General features: G+C 39.1%; 2 protein-coding genes across 2 annotated transcripts in view; both read left to right on the top strand.

Moving 5' to 3' along the window:
- Positions 1–19,300, top strand: part of LOC311057224 (uncharacterized protein) — a 64,491-nt gene that overhangs the window by 4,233 nt on the left and 40,958 nt on the right. Inside the window, exons 4-13 of the mRNA XM_084074173.1 lie at positions 2,215–2,403; positions 2,603–2,833; positions 3,339–3,485; positions 3,617–3,744; positions 4,131–4,192; positions 4,409–4,569; positions 4,697–4,765; positions 5,887–6,113; positions 6,554–6,621; positions 6,717–6,910. Coding sequence (XP_083930299.1) covers positions 4,131–4,192; positions 4,409–4,569; positions 4,697–4,765; positions 5,887–6,113; positions 6,554–6,621; positions 6,717–6,910 — 781 coding nt within the window. The 5' untranslated portion in view covers positions 2,215–2,403; positions 2,603–2,833; positions 3,339–3,485; positions 3,617–3,744. The remainder of the gene's footprint in view (positions 1–2,214; positions 2,404–2,602; positions 2,834–3,338; positions 3,486–3,616; positions 3,745–4,130; positions 4,193–4,408; positions 4,570–4,696; positions 4,766–5,886; positions 6,114–6,553; positions 6,622–6,716; positions 6,911–19,300) is intronic.
- Positions 8,094–18,528, top strand: LOC311065150 (uncharacterized protein; the record flags this gene model as incomplete). Its single annotated transcript, XM_084085367.1, has 10 exons — positions 8,094–8,118; positions 9,069–9,249; positions 9,660–9,725; positions 10,010–10,044; positions 10,177–10,585; positions 10,988–11,053; positions 17,400–17,525; positions 17,657–17,784; positions 18,171–18,232; positions 18,394–18,528. The coding sequence occupies 9 exons, from the start codon at positions 8,094–8,096 to the stop codon at positions 18,185–18,187; spliced, it is 1,053 nt and encodes a 350-aa protein (XP_083941493.1). The 3' UTR covers positions 18,188–18,232; positions 18,394–18,528.

The raw sequence follows: 19,300 nt of genomic DNA, 5'->3' as shown, positions 1-19,300 counted from the left end.
GTTGAAACGACCACAAAGGAAGCAACAACAACTCAGAGTGTTTCAACAACAAAGCCACCAAAAGTAGAAACAACTGGTCCAACAACAGCTTCTACCACAGTTATTCTGGTAACAACAACTTCCCTACCAACCACACCTAGCCCAGAAACGACTGTTGTCAGTTCCAAGCCCACTGTTGTAACCACGACTACCAGTGTACCAACAACAACAGCATCAAAGGAAACAACAACCAAACCTGTTGAAACGACCACAAAGGAAGCAACAACATCTCAGACTGTATCAACAACAAAGGCACCGAAAGTGAAAACAACTGGTCCAAAAACAGCTTCTACCACAGTTATTCGTGAAACGACCACCTCTGTTCTTGAGACCACAACTAGCCAAGAAACAACAGTTACTTCCAAGCCCACTGTTGAAACCACAACCTCAATTGTACCAATAACAAAAACAACAACAACAAAACCTGTTGAAACAACCACAAAGGAAACAACAACAGTTCAGGCCGTATCAACAACAAAGCCACCAAAAGTAGAAACAACTGGTCCAAGATCAGCTTCTTCAACAGTTATTCGTGAAACAACAACCTCTGTTCCTGAGACCACAACTAGCCCAGAAACAAAAATTACTTCCAAGCCCATTGTTGAAACCACGACTACAATTGTACCAATAACAACAACAACAAAGGAAACAACAAAGGCACCGAAAGTAGAAACAACTGGTCCAACAACAGCTTCTACCACAGTTTTTCGTGAAACCACCACCTTTGTTCCTGACACCACAACTATCCCAGAAACAACAGTTACTTCAAGGCCCACTGCTGAAACCACAACTTCAATTCTACCAATAACAACAACAACAACAACAACAAAGGATACAACAACAAAACCTGTTGAAACAACCACAAAGGAAGCAACAACAACTCAACAACAATGTAACCTTCAGGCTGTATCAACAACAAAGCCACCAAAAGTAGAAACAACTGGTCCAAGATCAGCTTCTTCAACAGTTATTCGTGAAACCACCACCTCTGTTCCTGAGACCACAATTAGCCCAGAAACAACAGTTACTTCCAAGCCCACTGTTGAAACCACGACAACCGTAGTACCAACAACAACAGCATCAAAGGAAACAACAACCAAACCTGTTGAAACGACCACAAAGGAAGCAACAACAACTCAGAGTGTTTCAACAACAAAGCCACCAAAAGTAGAAACAACTGGTCCAACAACAGCTTCTACCACAGTTATTCTGGTAGCAACAACTTCCTTACCAACCACAATTAGCCCAGAAACAACAGTTACTTCCAAGCCCACTGTTGTAACCACGACAACCAGTGTACCAACAACAAAAGTATCAAAGGAAACAACAACCAAATATGCTGAAACAACCACAAAGGAAGAAAAAACATCTCAGGCTGTATCAACAACTAAGGCACCGAAAGTAAAAACAACTGGTCCAAAAACAGCTTCTACCACAGTTATTTGTGAAACACCCCAAACTACACCACATACTACACCACTAACTATACCACAGACTACACCCCAAACTACACCACAGTCTACACCCCAAACTACACGACTCAATGCAACTTCCCCACAAGTCATTGCAACTTCACCACAACACAATGCAACTTCACGCATAGTCCATACAACATCCCCACCAGTCACTACAGCTACTAGCAGCCCAGGTAAAACAAACAAACCATTACTCAAAAGACCTTTACCACTAATTTGAATGAAACACTACTCAGTTTAGCTATAATATCTCAATATAACTGCAGAGGACAAAGGGATGTGCAAGAGTACAATGACAAATACCCCCATAACTAAAAAGCTAATTGAATTGTAACATTTATCATTATAACTTCAGAAATGTAAGAAACACAAGTAGTCATAACTTAACATGTAATGTAACCTTTAACCACCAGTCATTCCAACTTCACCACGACTCAATGCAACTTTACCACCAGTCAATGCAACTTCACCTATAGTCCATACATCCCCACCAGTCACTGCCCCTACTAGCCCAGGTAAAACAAATGAACCATTAGCCAAAAGAACTTTACCACCAAAAGCATATGCAAGAGAGTACAGTGACAAATACGCCCGCAACTAAAAAGCACATTCAATTATAATCTTTATTATTATAACTTCAAAAATATAAGAAACACAAGTAGTCATAACTTAACAATGTAATGTAACCTTTCACCACCAGTCATTCCAACTTCACCACGACTCAATGCAACTTCACCATCAGTCACTGCAACTTCACCACAACACAATGAGACTTCACCACAACACAATGCAACTTCACCAACAGTCATTGTAACTTCACCATCAGTCAATGCAACTTCACCCATAGTCCATACAACATCCCCACCAGTCACTACAGCTACTAGCCCAGGTAAAACAAAAGACCTTTACCACTCATTTGAATGAAATACTACTCAAATTAGCTATAATATCTCAATATAACTGCTGAGGACAAAGGGATGTACAAGAGTACAGTGAGAAATACGCCCACAACAAAGCACATTGAATTATAATCTTTATTATTATTTGTTGTCATAACTTAACAATGTAATGTAACCTTTCACCACCAGTCATTCCAACTTCACCACGACTCAATGCAACTTCACCATCAGTCACAGCAACTTCACCATCAGTCACTGCAACTTCACCACGACTCAATGCAACTTCACCATCAGTCACTGCAACTTCACCACGACCCAATGCAACTTCACCATCAGTCAATGCAACTTCACCACGACTCAGTGCAACCTCACCTATAGTCCATACAACATCCCTACCTGTCACTGCAGCTAGTACCCAAGGTGAAACTACTGAACCATTAGTCAAAAGAACTACCTCTAAGTTGAATGAAACACTACTCAGTTTAGCTATAATATCTCAATATAACTGTAGAGGACAAAGGGATGTAAAAGAGTACAATGACAAATACCCCCACAACTAAAAAGCAAATTGAATTATAATCTTTATTATTATAACTTCAGAAATATAAGAAACACAAGTAGTCATAACTTAACAATGTAATGTAACCTTTAACCACCAGTCATTCCAACTTTACCACTAGTCAATGCAACTTCACCTATAGTCCATACATCCCCACCAGTCACTGCCTCTACTAGCCCAGGTAAAACAAATGAACCATTAGCCAAAAGAACTTTACCACCAAAAGCATATGCAAGAGAGTACAGTGACAAATACGCCCGCAACTAAAAAGCACATTCAATTATAATCTTTATTATTATAACTTCAGAAATATAAGAAACGCAAGTAGTCATAACTTAACAATGTAATGTAACTTTTCACCACCAGTCATTCCAACTTCACCACGACTCAATGAAACTTCACCATCAGTCACTGCAACTTCATCATCAGTCACTGCAACTTCACCACGACTCAGTGCAACTTCACCTATAGTCCATACAACATCCCTACCTGTCACTGCAGCTACTACCCAAGGTGAAACAACTGAACCATTAGTCAAAAGAACTTTACCACTAATCACTTTGAATATATCACTACTCAGTTCCGCTATACTAATTCATTATAACTTCAACTAACTGTTTCTACCCATTGTGTATCACGTGCAGCTACAACACCTGCGCCTGTACCACCAAAGGTCAAGTTGGAATTCAAAATAGCGGCAACCTTCACACAGGCACTTGCAGACACATCCTCACAAGAATTCAAGGACTTAGCAAAAGATGTAGCTTCAGCGGTAAGTCCATTATGATCATGCAAAGCCTGTCAAAAAAAATCTCCATATCATCAGTGATTCCTGCTCTCATGCATTTTACTATAATATTGATTTCTGGCAAATGTATAATAATGATGTTTAAAAAGAAACCTACTGTATGGAAATGTATTGCTTTTATTGTACAATTACCAAATAAGAAAACAACTTAAAATGATTGCAGTTTTATAGATTTTAACAAACAACCTCCTCCAGCTTTCAACATGAGAAGAACATTCTTATTGATTCATTCAATGTAAATCTATTAATCATGAACCATGGAATGAACTTGGTGGAATAATAATGATTCTTTTACAGTTTCTCTGGAATTATTCCTGTAATTATTTCAATGCCTGCATTTCTGTTTACAGATGGACAACGTCTATAAGACAGAGTTTTCTAATTTCAATCGCACCGTTGTAACCGGCTTCAGGTATGCACCAATGGTGTTTACTGTTTTAAGTATCTATGTTTTTTTATTAATTGACTTACATATAATTCATTTGTACCTTTAATGTAGTCATAAATAACAAAAATGTTGATGCGACATAATTAATTATTATAACAGTAATAATAATAATACTATTAATAATAATAATAATATTGAAAATAAATCCATTAAAAAAACTTTTCAACATCAATTTTACAGCTCAGGATCAGTAAAGGTACAGGCTGAATTAATATTCAACATAGACGCAAATGCCACAGCACCAGATGCCACTTCTGTGACTGGTACTCTCAAGGCGGCTGTATCCAACCCTAATTCTAATTTCTCCCTTGATGTGGACACATCATCTATTGTTGCCACTGGTAAGAATTGTTCACTCAACCGATAAAAGCTCACAGTGTGCCAATGAAATGTTTAATGACATTACATGTTTTCTTGTTATTAATTATTGCCTGCACAAGTATTGATATGAAAGTTTTTTTTTTACAGTGGTTTTGCCGCCAACTGAAGCACCCACAACAGCAGCACCTTTAACAATCACCACGAATGCAGCAGCAGGTACTATTTCATCAAAAATAATTGAAACTGTACTTCAAATGTTTATAACTGCAGCCTTGCAGAAATTCTTAAACGTAATGAATTGATAATTAGTATTGACAAATACTGATAATAGTAACACATTATACAATTCCACTCACAACTGCACATTGAATTATAATCTTTATTATTATAACTTCAGAAATATAAGAAACACAGGTAAAAATAACTTCACAATTTAATTTAACCTTTTTATCGGAAGAAATCCGTTAAGAGAAATATTCAGGCTTTTGAAAGTGTGTTGTTTCATGCTTCAGATATTATGCATTTTCCCCAGTAAATTAATTAGCCAATCATTATAATTTGGACTCATTGCAGCAAGATTGTTTTCTTCAGAAAGTGCAGCTCTTCATGATTCCACATGATTCCAACAAATACAGCTGTGAACAGACAAAATGTTCAGTCAATGTCTGAGTTTCTTTTATAAAGATCACCATTTCCATTTAGAGAAAAGTCTGCTGTAAACTGACCACTTGCATTGCCTCATCAGCAAAGGGAAATAGCCATCTTCAGTATAATCTGGCTCACAAGATCAATGTTAGTGTATCAAGATATGCACTGCACCATGGTCTTGTCTCTAAAGGGAATGAAATCACCAAGAGAGTATGAAACGTGTAGACTTTTGTTGATATTCGCAGTATGTACAGAAACAACACTCCTCATAAAATCAACTTGTGCACACATGCCGTGTCTGTGCCATGATTAAGATGTCAATATAAATAATCAATAAAGCATAATACATATTGAAATGATGTTTAATACCAATATGCCAAACAAGTATCTGGATATTGGTATATCCCGGGCCCAACCTACACTAAACACAACCTGACCATCAGTCAATGCTATTGACCTCTGTCACAACAATAATACACCATTCTATTTACCATTAGCTATTACACCTGTTACTACACCTACAGTAATTGCTACTACATATACAATATCAAGTGAAACAATTTAACCATGGGTCAATATACAGATTTTTTTCTCTTTTCTTTCAAATCTGACAGAAAGCTGCAACCATTGCTGCTTTCATTGCTACTCAAGGTTATGCACTAATTTACACTGCTTTTGTTTTTTTATAGGTACAGAAACAACAACAGTTGCTCCCACCACTGTGGCAAATATTACGTCCGCTCCCACCACAGTTGCAACTGCTACGGTTGCTGCCACCAATGTCTCGACAGATGCTCCTACTGCTGATGAAGACACCGTAACTCTTAAGTTTAGTCTCGACCAAGCCTTCAGCTCTAATCTCTCCGACTCATCTACCACAGCGTTTAAGACTTTGGCTGCCACAGTGGTCTCACAAGTAAGACAAATGATGTGCTCGTTGTACTTAAGCAAGAACATTCTAAATTCTAACTTATTATCAATATGCAATGCAGGCAGGAATGGAGCTTTTACTATGTATTTATATAATTTAAGTCAGATGTGAATTGATTGATTGAATACTTTATTAGCAGTTTGCAAAAGGTACAGGTACAATTATGCTAAAAGCATAACACAAAAAGCCCTGATGGCTTGTTCCCATTGTGGTCCTTCAAGTAAATAATGGAATTAATGCAATTTTTCGGTGGATGGATATTTTTTCGGTTTGAAGGAAATCAGAAAAATGAAAGAGAAAAGGGGGGGGGTTAAACTTTATTAAACTTCACAGCATTGCAGTGCAGGTTAGCATTTTCTAGTTGGGACACAATATTTCCGCAATGGAGCTATAAACAATTCTGCATTTGCATTCTTCTCTTTCAGGTAAACACGATTTACAGCAGCAGCAGTGGCACTACCACTTTCAAACGCTCTATAGTCGACAGTTTCACGTAAGACAGAGTTTTGATTCATTGCTTTCGTCCAATTATGAGTTTGGCAATTATTTGCAATTTAAAAGTCACATCCTCTTTCTCACACATTACAGGTCAGGATCAGTTGTTACTCAAATGAGTCTGGTGTTCCCAAAAGACTCCGTTCCTTCTACAAGCACAGTAGAAACAGCGATGAATACTGCATTAAGCAGTGGTTCCACCTCCCTGAACGCCATCTCCGGCACCGTTAGTGCAACCGTTGCCACCACTGCTGGACCTTCTACTACGCTACAGACTACACCACAAAGTAATATACTACAGACTACATCCCAAACTACACATCAAAGTACTACGCTACAGACTACACCACAAAGTACTACGCTACAGACTACACCCCAAACTACACAACAGACTACACCACTAACTACACCCAAGACTACACCACAGACTACTCCCCAAACTAAACCACAGACTACACCACTAACTACACCCCAGACTACACCACAGACTACTCCCCAAACTAAACCACAGACTACACCACTAACTACACCCCAGACTACACCACAGACTATTCCCCAAACTAAACCACAGACTACACCACTAACTAGACCACAGACTACACCCCAAACTAAACCCCAAACTACACCACAGACTACGCTACAGCCTACATCCCAAACTACACCACTAACTACACCACAGACTACACTACAGACTACACCACAAACTACTACACTACAGACGACACCCCAAACTACACCACAGACTACCCCACTAACTACACCACAGACTACGGTACAGACTACATCCCAAACTACACCACAAAGTACTACGCTACAGACTACATCCCAAACTACACCACAAAGTACTACACCCCAAACTACACCACAGACTACACCACTAACTACACCACAGACTACACCCCAAACTACACCCCAAACTACACCACAGACTATTCCCCAAACTACACCCCAAACTACACCACAGACTACACCTCAAACTACACCACAGACTACACCACTAACTACACCACTAACTACACCACAGACTACACCCCAAACTACACCACAGACTACCCCACTAACTACACCACAGACTACGCTACAGACCACCTCCCAAACTACACCACAAAGTACTACGCTAAAGACTACACCCCAAACTACACCACAAAGTACTACACTACAGCCTACATCCCAAACTACACCACAAAGTACTACGCTACAGACTACACCACAAAGTACTATACTACAGACTACACCACAAAGTACACCACCAGGTAATACATTATCACCAGTTAATGTAGCGTCACTACCATTAAACGTAACTTTACCATTTAATGGTAAAGTTACATTTAATTTGATGTTAAACACAAGTTTAACATCACCAGGGCTGCCTCGAAGACATTGTTTCATTCTTCAGATATTATGCATTTTCCCCAGTAAATTAAGCTGGATCAATTAAGGTTGAGGCTGAATTAATATTCAACCAAGGGAATGCAGTACCAGATACAACTTCTGTGTCTGAAACTCTTTTGGAGGCTGCATCCAGCTCTAATTTCTCCCTTCCCGTGAACACACAATCTATTGTTGCCAAGGGTAAAACAAGAAAATACAACTATGCAACTTCTTGTGATGAATTCTGTATTAGGGTAAGCACTGATGTAACGTCTTTCTTTTTACATTGTAGTTGTGTCATCGACTCAAGCGACAACAGCCGCACCTTTAACAACGATCATTGCAACTTCTCCAGCAGGTAATGCAATTTAATAAACAGTCATTTCCACTTTGAAAAAAATCAATGAACATAAATTACCCTTTATATTAAAGACATTGTTAACAGTCTTAGAATCAGTAAAAAGAAGAAATCCATTAAGATAAATATTCAGGCATTTGAAAGTGGGCTATATATCTCATGTACTGTCTATATTATACTGTCTCATTATAGGCTATACATTTCCAAAATGGTCTGTTTAATGACATTCGTCATTAGTAATATCAACTTCCAGCAACTCATTATGTCCTATCTTTTGTGCTCCAGCTACACCACTGACTACACCCCAAACTACACCACAGACTACACCACTAACTACACCACAGACTATACCACTAACTACACCACAGACTACACCCCAAACTACACCACTAACTACACCACAGACTACACCCCAAACTACACCACTAACTACACCACAGACTACACCCCAAACTACACCACTAACTACACCACAGACTACACCCCAAACTACACCACTAACTACACCACAGACTACACCCCAAACTACACCACAGACTACACCCCAAACTACACCACAGACTACACCTCAAACTACACCACAGACTACACCACTAACTACACCACAGACTACACCCCAAACTACACCACAGACTACACCACTAACTACACCCCAAACGACACCACAGACTACACCCCAAACTACACCACAGACTACCCCACTAACTACACCACAGACTACGCTACAGACTACATCCCAAACTACACCACAAAGTACTACGCTAAAGACTACACCCCAAACTACACCACAAAGTACTACGCTACAGCCTACATCCCAAACTACACCACAAAGTACTACGCTACAGACTACACCACAAAGTACTATACTACAGACTACACCACAAAGTACACCACCAGGTAATACATTATCACCAGTTAATGTAGCGTCACTACCATTAAATGTAACTTTACCATTTAATGTGAAAGTTACATTTAATGTGATGTTAAACACAAGTTTAACATCACCAGGGCTGCCTCGAAGACATTGTTTCATGCTTCAGATATTATGCATTTTCCCCAGTAAATTAAGCTGGATCAATTAAGGTTGAGGCTGAATTAATATTCAACCATGGGAATGCAGTACCAGATGCAACTTCTGTGTCTGAAAGTCTTGTGGAGGCTGCATCCAGCTCTAATTTCTCCCTTCCCGTGAACACACAATCTATTGTTGCCAAGGGTAAAACAAGAAAATACAACTATAGAACTTCTTGTGATGAATTCTGTATTAGGGTAAGCATTGATGTAACGTCTTTCTTTTTACATTGTAGTTGTGTCATCGACTCAAGCGACAACAGCCGCACCTTTAACAACGATCATTGCAACTTCTCCAGCAGGTAATGCAATTTAATAAACAGTCATTTCCACTTTGAAAAAAATCAATGAACATAAATTACCCTTTATATTAAAGACATTGTTAACAGTCTTAGAATCAGTAAAAAGAAGAAATCCATTAAGATAAATATTCAGGCATTTGAAAGTGGGCTATATATCTCATGTACTGTCTATATTATACTGTCTCATTAAGGCTATACATTTCCAAAATGGTCTGTTTAATGACATTCGTCATTAGTAATATCAACTTCCAGCAACTCATTTTGTCCTATCTTTTGTGCTCCAGCTACACCACAGACTACACCACTAACTACACCACAGGCTACACCCCAAACTACACCACAGACTACACCCCAAACTACACCCCAAACTACACCACAGACTACACCCCAAACTACACCACAGACTACACCCCAAACTACACCACAGACTAAACCCCAAACTACACCACAGACTACACCACTAACTACACCACAGACTACACCCCAAACTACACCACAGACTACACCCCAAACTACACCACAGACTACACCTCAAACTACACCACAGACTACACCACTAACTACACCACAGACTACACCCCAAACGACACCACAGACTACACCACTAACTACACCCCAAACGACACCACAGACTACACCCCAAACTACACCACAGACTACCCCACTAACTACACCACAGACTACGCTACAGACTACATCCCAAACTACACCACAAAGTACTACGCTAAAGACTACACCCCAAACTACACCACAAAGTACTACGCTACAGCCTACATCCCAAACTACACCACAAAGTACTACGCTACAGACTACACCACAAAGTACTATACTACAGACTACACCACAAAGTACACCACCAGGTAATACATTATCACCAGTTAATGTAGCGTAACTACCATTAAATGTAACTTTACCATTTAATGTGAAAGTTACATTTAATGTGATGTTAAACACAAGTTTAACATCACCAGGGCTGCCTCGAAGACATTGTTTCATGCTTCAGATATTATGCATTTTCCCCAGTAAATTAAGCTGGATCAATTAAGGTTGAGGCTGAACTAATATTCAACCAAGGGAATGCAGTACCAGATGCAACTTCTGTGTCTGAAACTCTTGTGGAGGCTGCATCCAGCTCTAATTTCTCCCCTCCCGTGAACACACAATCTATTGTTGCCAACGGTAAAACAAGAAAATACAACTTCTTGTGATGAATTCTGTATTAGGGTAAGCACTGATGTAACGTCTTTCTTTTTACATTGTAGTTGTGTCATCGACTCAAGCGACAACAGCCGCACCTTTAACAACGATCATTGCAACTTCTCCAGCAGGTAATGCAATTTAATAAACAGTCATTTCCACTTTGAAAAAAATCAATGAACATAAATTACCCTTTATATTAAAGACATTGTTAACAGTCTTAGAATCAGTAAAAAGAAGAAATCCATTAAGATAAACCCCAGACCACAGAAAATCCACTGAATGTTCAAAGTTAAGATTTTTTGGGTGTAATTGAGGTCATAAAACCCCAATAAAAAAAAAAAAAGTGAAAATGAATGTCATAGAATCTTTAAATTCGCACCTCAACAAAGTTTTCAAAGGCTCCCAACTCACACCTTTTGAATTAACATAGGAATAAGCCTAGATGCATATCAATTGTCCATTGTGTGACTTGCAGTGTAGGTGTTAAGCGACGTGTGCATTACGTCATTGAAATAGAGTGCAAGAACATACCAAATGAGCATTGCATGCCTACCACTAAGTTGAATGAAACACTACTCGGTTTAGCTATAATATCTCAATATAACTGCAGAGGACAAAGGGATGTAAAAGAGAACAGTGACAAATACCTCCACAACTAAAAAGCACATTGAAATAAAATCTTTATTATCTCATTGAGTGCCATTAACGTGTTTCACGTGTTTTAGCGCTATGGTGTTGAGTGCCATTAACGTGTTTCACGTGTTTTTGTTTTTATTTAACCCAAGATATCATCATCTGAGGATTTGCAGCTCCATCCACTCCTTGTTTAACTTTTAACTTAAAAAGGCTGTATCTCGCTTCCTAAGCACTTTTTTTTTACTTTGAAAAATAAAAAAATAAAAATTGTAATGGCCAGAAATAAATAATAATAATTTGGGCACTCAATGAGTTATTATAACTTCAGAAATATAAGAAACACAAGTAGTCATAACTGAACAATGTAATTTAACCTTTCACCACCAGTTATTGCAACTTCACCATCAGTCAAGTCAACTTCACCCATAGTACATACAACATCCCCACCACTAACTACACCACAGACTACGCTACAGATTAAACCCCAAACTACACCACAAATTACTACACTACAGACTACACCACAAGGTACTACGCTACAGACTAAACCCCAAACTACACCACAAATTACTACGCTACAGACTACATCCCAAACTACACCACTAAGTACTACGCTACAGACTACACCACAAAGTACTACACCACAAAGTAAACCTGTTGAACCAACCACAAAGGAAGCAACAACATCTCAGACTGTATCAACAACAAAGGCACCGAAAGTAGAAACAACTGGTCCAAGCTCAGCTTCTACCACAGTTATTCGTGAAACAACAACCTCTGTTCCTGAGACCACAACTAGCCCAGAAACGACAATTACTTCCAAGCCCATTGTTGAAACCACAACTACAATTGTACCAATAACAACAACAACAAAGGAAACAACAAGGACAAAACCAGTTGAAACGACCATAAAAGAAGCAACAACAACTCAGAGTGTTTCAACAACAAAGCCACCAAAAGTAGAAACAACTGGTCCAACAACAGCTTCTACCACAGTTATTCTGGTAGCAACAACTTCCCTACCAACCACACCTAGCCCAGAAACAACTGTTGTCACTTCCAAGCCCACTGTTGTAACCACGACAACCAGTGTACCAACAACAACAGCATCAAAGGAAACAACAACCAAACCTGTTGAAACAACCACAAATGAAGCAACAACAAAGGCACCGAAAGTAGAAACAACTGATCCAACAACAGCTTCTACCACAGTTATTCGTGAAACCACCACCTTTGTTCCTGACACCACAACTAGCCCAGAAACAACAGTTACTTCAAGGCCCACTGCTGAAACCACAACTTCAATTGTACCAATAACAACAACAAAGGATACAACAACAAAACCTGTTGAAACAACCACAAAGGAAGCAACAACAACTCAGACTGTATCAACAACAAAGCCACCAAAAGTAGAAACAACTGGTCCAAAAATAGCTTCTACCACAGTTATTCTGGTAAAAACAACCTCCATACCAACCACACCAATCCCGGAAACAACTGTTGTCACTTCTAAGCCCACCGTTTTAACCACGACAACCACTGTACCAACAACAACGGAAACAACAACAAAACCTGTTGAAACAACCACAAAGGAAGCAACAACAACTCAGAGTGTTTCAACAACAAAGCCACCAAAAGTAGAAACAACTGGTCCAACATCAGCTTTTACCACAGTTATTCGTGAAACCACCACCTCTGTTCCTGAGACCACACCTAGCCCAGAAACAACAATTACTTCCAAGCCCACTGTTGAAACCACGACTACAATTTTACTACCAATAACAACAACAACAAAGGAAACAACAACGACAAAACCAGTTGAAACGACCACAAAGGAAGCAACAACAACTCAGAGTGTTTCAACAACAAAGCCACCAAAAGTAGAAACAACTGGTCCAACAACAGCTTCTACCACAGTTATTCTGGTAACAACAACTTCCCTACCAACCACACCTAGCCCAGAAACAACTGTTGTCACTTCCAAGACCACTGTTGTAACCACGACAACCAGTGTACCAACAACAACAGCATCAAAGGAAACAACAACCAAACCTGTTGAAACAACCACAAATGCAGCAACAACAAAGGCACCGAAAGTAGAAACAACTGGTCCAACAACAGCTTCTACCACAGTTATACGTGAAACCACCACCTTTGTTCCTGACACCACAACTAGCCCAGAAACAACAGTTACTTCAAGGCCCACTGCTGAAACCACAACTTCAATTGTACCAATAACAACAACAACAACAAAGGATACAACAACAAAACCTGTTGAAACAACCACAAAGGAAGCAACAACAACTCAGACTGTATCAACAACAAAACCACCAAAAATAGAAACAAGTGGTCCAAAAATAGCTTCTACCACAGTTATTCTGGTAAAACCAACCTCCATACCAACCACACCAATCCCGGAAACAACTGTTGTCACTTCTAAGCCCACCGTTTTAACCACGACAACCACTGTACCAACAACAACGGAAACAACAACAAAACCTGTTGAAACAACCACAAAGGAAGCAACAACAGTTCAGAGTGTTTCAACAACAAAGCCACCAAAAGTAGAAACAACTGGTCCAACATCAGCTTTTACCACAGTTATTCGTGAAACCACCACCTCTGTTCCTGAGACCACACCTAGCCCAGAAACAACAATTACTTCCAAGCCCACTGTTGAAACCACGACTACAATTTTACTACCAATAACAACAACAACAAAGGAAACAACAACGACAAAACCAGTTGAAACGACCACAAAGGAAGCAACAACAACTCAGAGTGTTTCAACAACAAAGCCACCAAAAGTAGAAACAACTGGTCCAACAACAGCTTCTACCACAGTTATTCTGGTAACAACAACTTCCCTACCAACCACACCTAGCCCAGAAACAACTGTAGTCACTTCCAAGACCACTGTTGTAACCACGACAACCAGTGTACCAACAACAACAGCATCAAAGGAAACAACAACCAAACCTGTTGAAACAACCACAAATGCAGCAACAACAAAGGCACCGAAAGTAGAAACAACTGATCCAACAACAGCTTCTACCACAGTTATACGTGAAACCACCACCTTTGTTCCTGACACCACAACTAGCCCAGAAACAACAGTTACTTCAAGGCCCACTGCTGAAACCACAACTTCAATTGTACCAATAACAACAACAACAACAAAGGATACAACAACAAAACCTGTTGAAACAACCACAAAGGAAGCAACAACAACTCAGACTGTATCAACAACAAAACCACCAAAAATAGAAACAAGTGGTCCAAAAATAGCTTCTACCACAGTTATTCTGGTAAAACCAACCTCCATACCAACCACACCAATCCCGGAAACAACTGTTGTCACTTCTAAGCCCACCGTTTTAACCACGACAACCACTGTACCAACAACAACGGAAACAACAACAAAACCTGTTGAAACAACCACAAAGGAAGCAACAACAGTTCAGGCTGTATCAACAACAAAGCCACCAAAAGTAGAAACTACTGGTCCAACATCAGCTTTTACCACAGTTATTCGTGAAACCACCACCTCTGTTCCTGAGACCACAACTAGCCCAGAAACAACAATTACTTCCAAGCCCACTGTTGAAACCACAACTACAATTGTACCAATAACAACAACAACAAAGGAAACAACAACGACAAAACCAGTTGAAACGACCACAAAGGAAGCAACAACAACTCAGAGTGTTTCAACAACAAAGCCACCAAAAGTAGAAACAACTGGTCCAACAACAGCTTCTACCACAGTTATTCTGGTAACAACAACTTCCCTACCAACCACACCTAGCCCAGAAACAACTGTTGTCAGTTCCAAGCCCACTGTTGTAACCACGACAACCAGTGTACCAACAACTACAGCATCAAAGGAAGCAACAACCACAAAGGAAGAAACAACATCTCAGATTGTATCAACAACAAAGGCACCGAAAGTAAAAACAACTGGTCCAAAAACAGCTTTTACCACAGTTATTCGTGAAATGACCACCTCTGTTCTTGAGACCACAATTAGCCCAGAAACAACAGTTACTTCCAAGCCCACTGTTGAAACCACGACAACTGTAGTACCAATAACAACAACAACAACAAAGGATACAACAACAAAACCTGTTGAAACAACCACAAAGGAAGAAACAACATCTCAGACTGTATCAACAACAAAGCCACCAAAAGTAGAAACAACTGGTCCAACAACAGCTTCTACCACAGTTAATCTGGTAACAACAACTTCCTTACCAACCACACCTAGCCCAGAAACAACTGTTGTCACTTCCAAGCCCACTGCTGTAACCACGACAACCAGTGTACCAACAACAAAGGCACCGAAAGTAGAAACAACTGGTCCAACAACAGCTTATACCACAGTTATTCGTGAAACCACCACCTTTGTTCCTGAGACCACAATTAGCCCAGAAACAACAGTTACTTCCAAGCCCACTGTTGTAACCACGACAACCAGTGTACCAACAACAACAGCATCAAAGGAAACAACAACCAAATATGCTGAAACAACCACAAAGGAAGCAAAAACATCTCAGACTGTATCAACAACAAAGGCACCGAAAGTAAAAACAACTGGTCCAAAAACACCTTCTACCACAGTTATTCGTGAAACAACCACCTCTGTTCTTGAGACCACAGCTAGCCCAGAAACAACAGTTACTTCCAAGCCCACTGTTGAAACCACAACCTCAATTGTACCAATAACAACAACAACAACAACAACAACAACAAGAACAAAGGAAACAACAACAAAACCTGTTGAAACAACCACAAAGGAAGCAACAACAACTCAGACTGTACCAACAACAAAGCCACCAAAAGTAGAAACAACTGGCCCAACAATAGCTTCTACCACAGTTATTCTGGTAACAACAACCTCCATACCAATCACACCTATCCCGGAAACACTACAGACTACATCCCAAACTCTCATACCCATTGCAACTTCACCACAACACAATGCAACTTCAACACCAGTCATTGCAACTTCACCAGCAGTCATTTTAACTTCAGCATCAGTCAATGCAACTTCACCCATAGTCCATACAACATCCGCACCAGTCACTACAGCTACTAGCCCAGGTAAAACAAACAAACCATTAGTCAAAAGACCTTTAACACTTATTTGAATGAAACACTACTCAGTTTAGCTATAATATCTCAATATAACTGCAGAGGACAAAGGGATGTGCAAGAGTACAATGACAAATACCCCCACAACTAAAAAGCACATTGAATTGTAACATTTATCATTATAACTTCAGAAATATAAGAAACACAAGTTGTCATAACTTAAAGCAAGGTAGGTCCAAAAATAACGATTTTTAGCAACCTCTGCTGGTCACTACCGTCATTGCAGGTCTTTAGCGGAGTCCTGCATTACCCAGAATTCCATTTTTTTAGCGTTTAAAAAAGCGTTCTTTTAATTGTTTTATACTATTAAAAGAACGCTTTTAATAGTATAAAGCCATTAGCCATTGGAGCTTTAGTTACCGTGAGCTGTGTTTTCTTTTGCTGTTGTTTTTCCATGTTCAAATCCTACGAAGCCATGAAAACAGCGTGAAATTCCTTTTTGTTACTAGCGTGGTAGTTCCGGGCCATATAGGAAACCGGTGCGTTTACGTCTTCCGGCCGGATGACGTAATTTTCGCGGGAAAGATGCCCCACTCCACTTTCAAAAGAAAATATGTTTATAAAAGGCTTTCGAGGGTGACATTCATGGAGTGGGTGTTGTGAAACATTTGCCACTCACAAAAGATATACAATTTAACTTGAGTTTTTTAACTTTAACAATGTAATGTAACCTTTCACCACCAGTCTTTGCAACTTCACCACGACTCAATGCAACTTCACCATCAGTCACTGCAACTTCGCCACGACTCAATGCAACTTCACCTATAGTCCATACAACATCCCTACCTGTCACTGCAGTTACTACCCAAGGTGAAACAACTGAACCATTAGTCAAAAGAACTTTACCACTAATCACTTTGAATATATCACTACTCAGTTCCGCTATACTAATTCAATATAACTTCAACTAACTGTTTCTACCCATTGTGTATCACGTGCAGCTACAACACCTGCACCTGTACCACCAAAGGTCAAGTTGGAATTCAAAATACAGGCAAACTTCACACCGGCACTTGCAGACCCATCCTCACAAGAATTCAAAGACTTAGCAACAGATGTAGCTTCAGCGGTAAGTCCATTATGATCATGCAAAGCCTGTCAAAAAAAATCTCCATATCATCAGTGATTACTGCTCTCATGCATTTTACTATAATATTGATTTCTGGCAAATGTATAATAATGATGTTTAAAAAGAAACCTACTGTATGGAAATGTCTTGCTTTTATTGTACAATTACCAAATAACAAAACAACTTAAAATGATTGAAGTTTTATAGATTTTAACAAACAACCTCCTCCAGCTTTCAACATGAGAAGAACATTCTTTTTGATTCATTCAATGTAAATCTATTAATCATGAATCATGGAATGAACTTGGTGGAATAATAATGATTCTTTTACAGTTTCTCTGGAATTATTCCTGTAATTATTTCAATGCCTGCATTTCTGTTTACAGATGGACAAAGTCTATAAGACAGAGTTTTCTAATTTCAATCGCACCGTTGTAACCGGCTTCAGGTATGCATTTATTAATTGACTTACATATAATTCATTTGTACCTTTAATGTAGTCATAAATAACAAAAATGTTGATGCAACATAATTAATTATTATAACAGTAATAATAATAATATTGAAAATAAATCCATTAAAAAAACTTTTCAACATCAATTTTTACAGCTCAGGATCAGTAAAGGTACAGGCTGAATTAATATTCAACATAGAGGCAAATGCCACAGCACCAGATGCCGCTTCTGTGACTAGTACTCTCAAGGCGGCTGTATCCAACCCTAATTCTAATTTCTCCCTTGATGTGGACACATCATCTATTGTTGCCACTGGTAAGAATTGTTCACTCAACCGATAAAAGCTCACAATGTGCCAATGAAATGTTTAATGACATTACATGTTTTCTTAATTAACCTATTCTATAGGTTAATCTATTGTTGCCAAGTGTAAAACAAGAAAATACAACTATACAACTTCTTGTGATGAATTCTGTATTAGGGTAAGCACTGATGTAACGTCTTTCTTTTTACATTGTAGTTGTGTCATCGACTCAAGCGACAACAGCCGCACCTTTAACAACGATCATTGCAACTTCTCCAGCAGGTAATGCAATTTAATAAACAGTCATTTCCTATTTGAAAAAAATCAATGAACATAAATTACCCTTTATATTAAAGACATTGTTAACAGTCTTAGAATCAGTAAAAAGAAGAAATCCATTAAGATAAATATTCAGGCATTTGAAAGTGGGCTATATATCTCATGTACTGTCTATATTATACTGTCTCATTATAGGCTATACATTTCCAAAATGGTCTGTTTAATGACATTCGTCATTAGTAATATCAACTTCCAGCAACTCATTATGTCCTATCTTTTGTGCTCCAGCTACACCACTGACTACACCCCAAACTACACCACAGACTACACCACTAACTACACCACAGACTATACCACTAACTACACCACAGACTACACCCCAAACTACACCACTAACTACACCACAGACTACACCCCAAACTACACCCCAAACTACACCACAGACTACACCCCAAACTACACCACAGACTACACCTCA

The sequence above is a fragment of the Gymnoscopelus microlampas genome (assembly GCF_963454915.1).
Source record: "Gymnoscopelus microlampas genome assembly, chromosome: 2".
NCBI lineage: Eukaryota > Metazoa > Chordata > Actinopteri > Myctophiformes > Myctophidae > Gymnoscopelus > Gymnoscopelus microlampas.
This window is presented reverse-complemented; position numbering and strand designations above follow the sequence as displayed.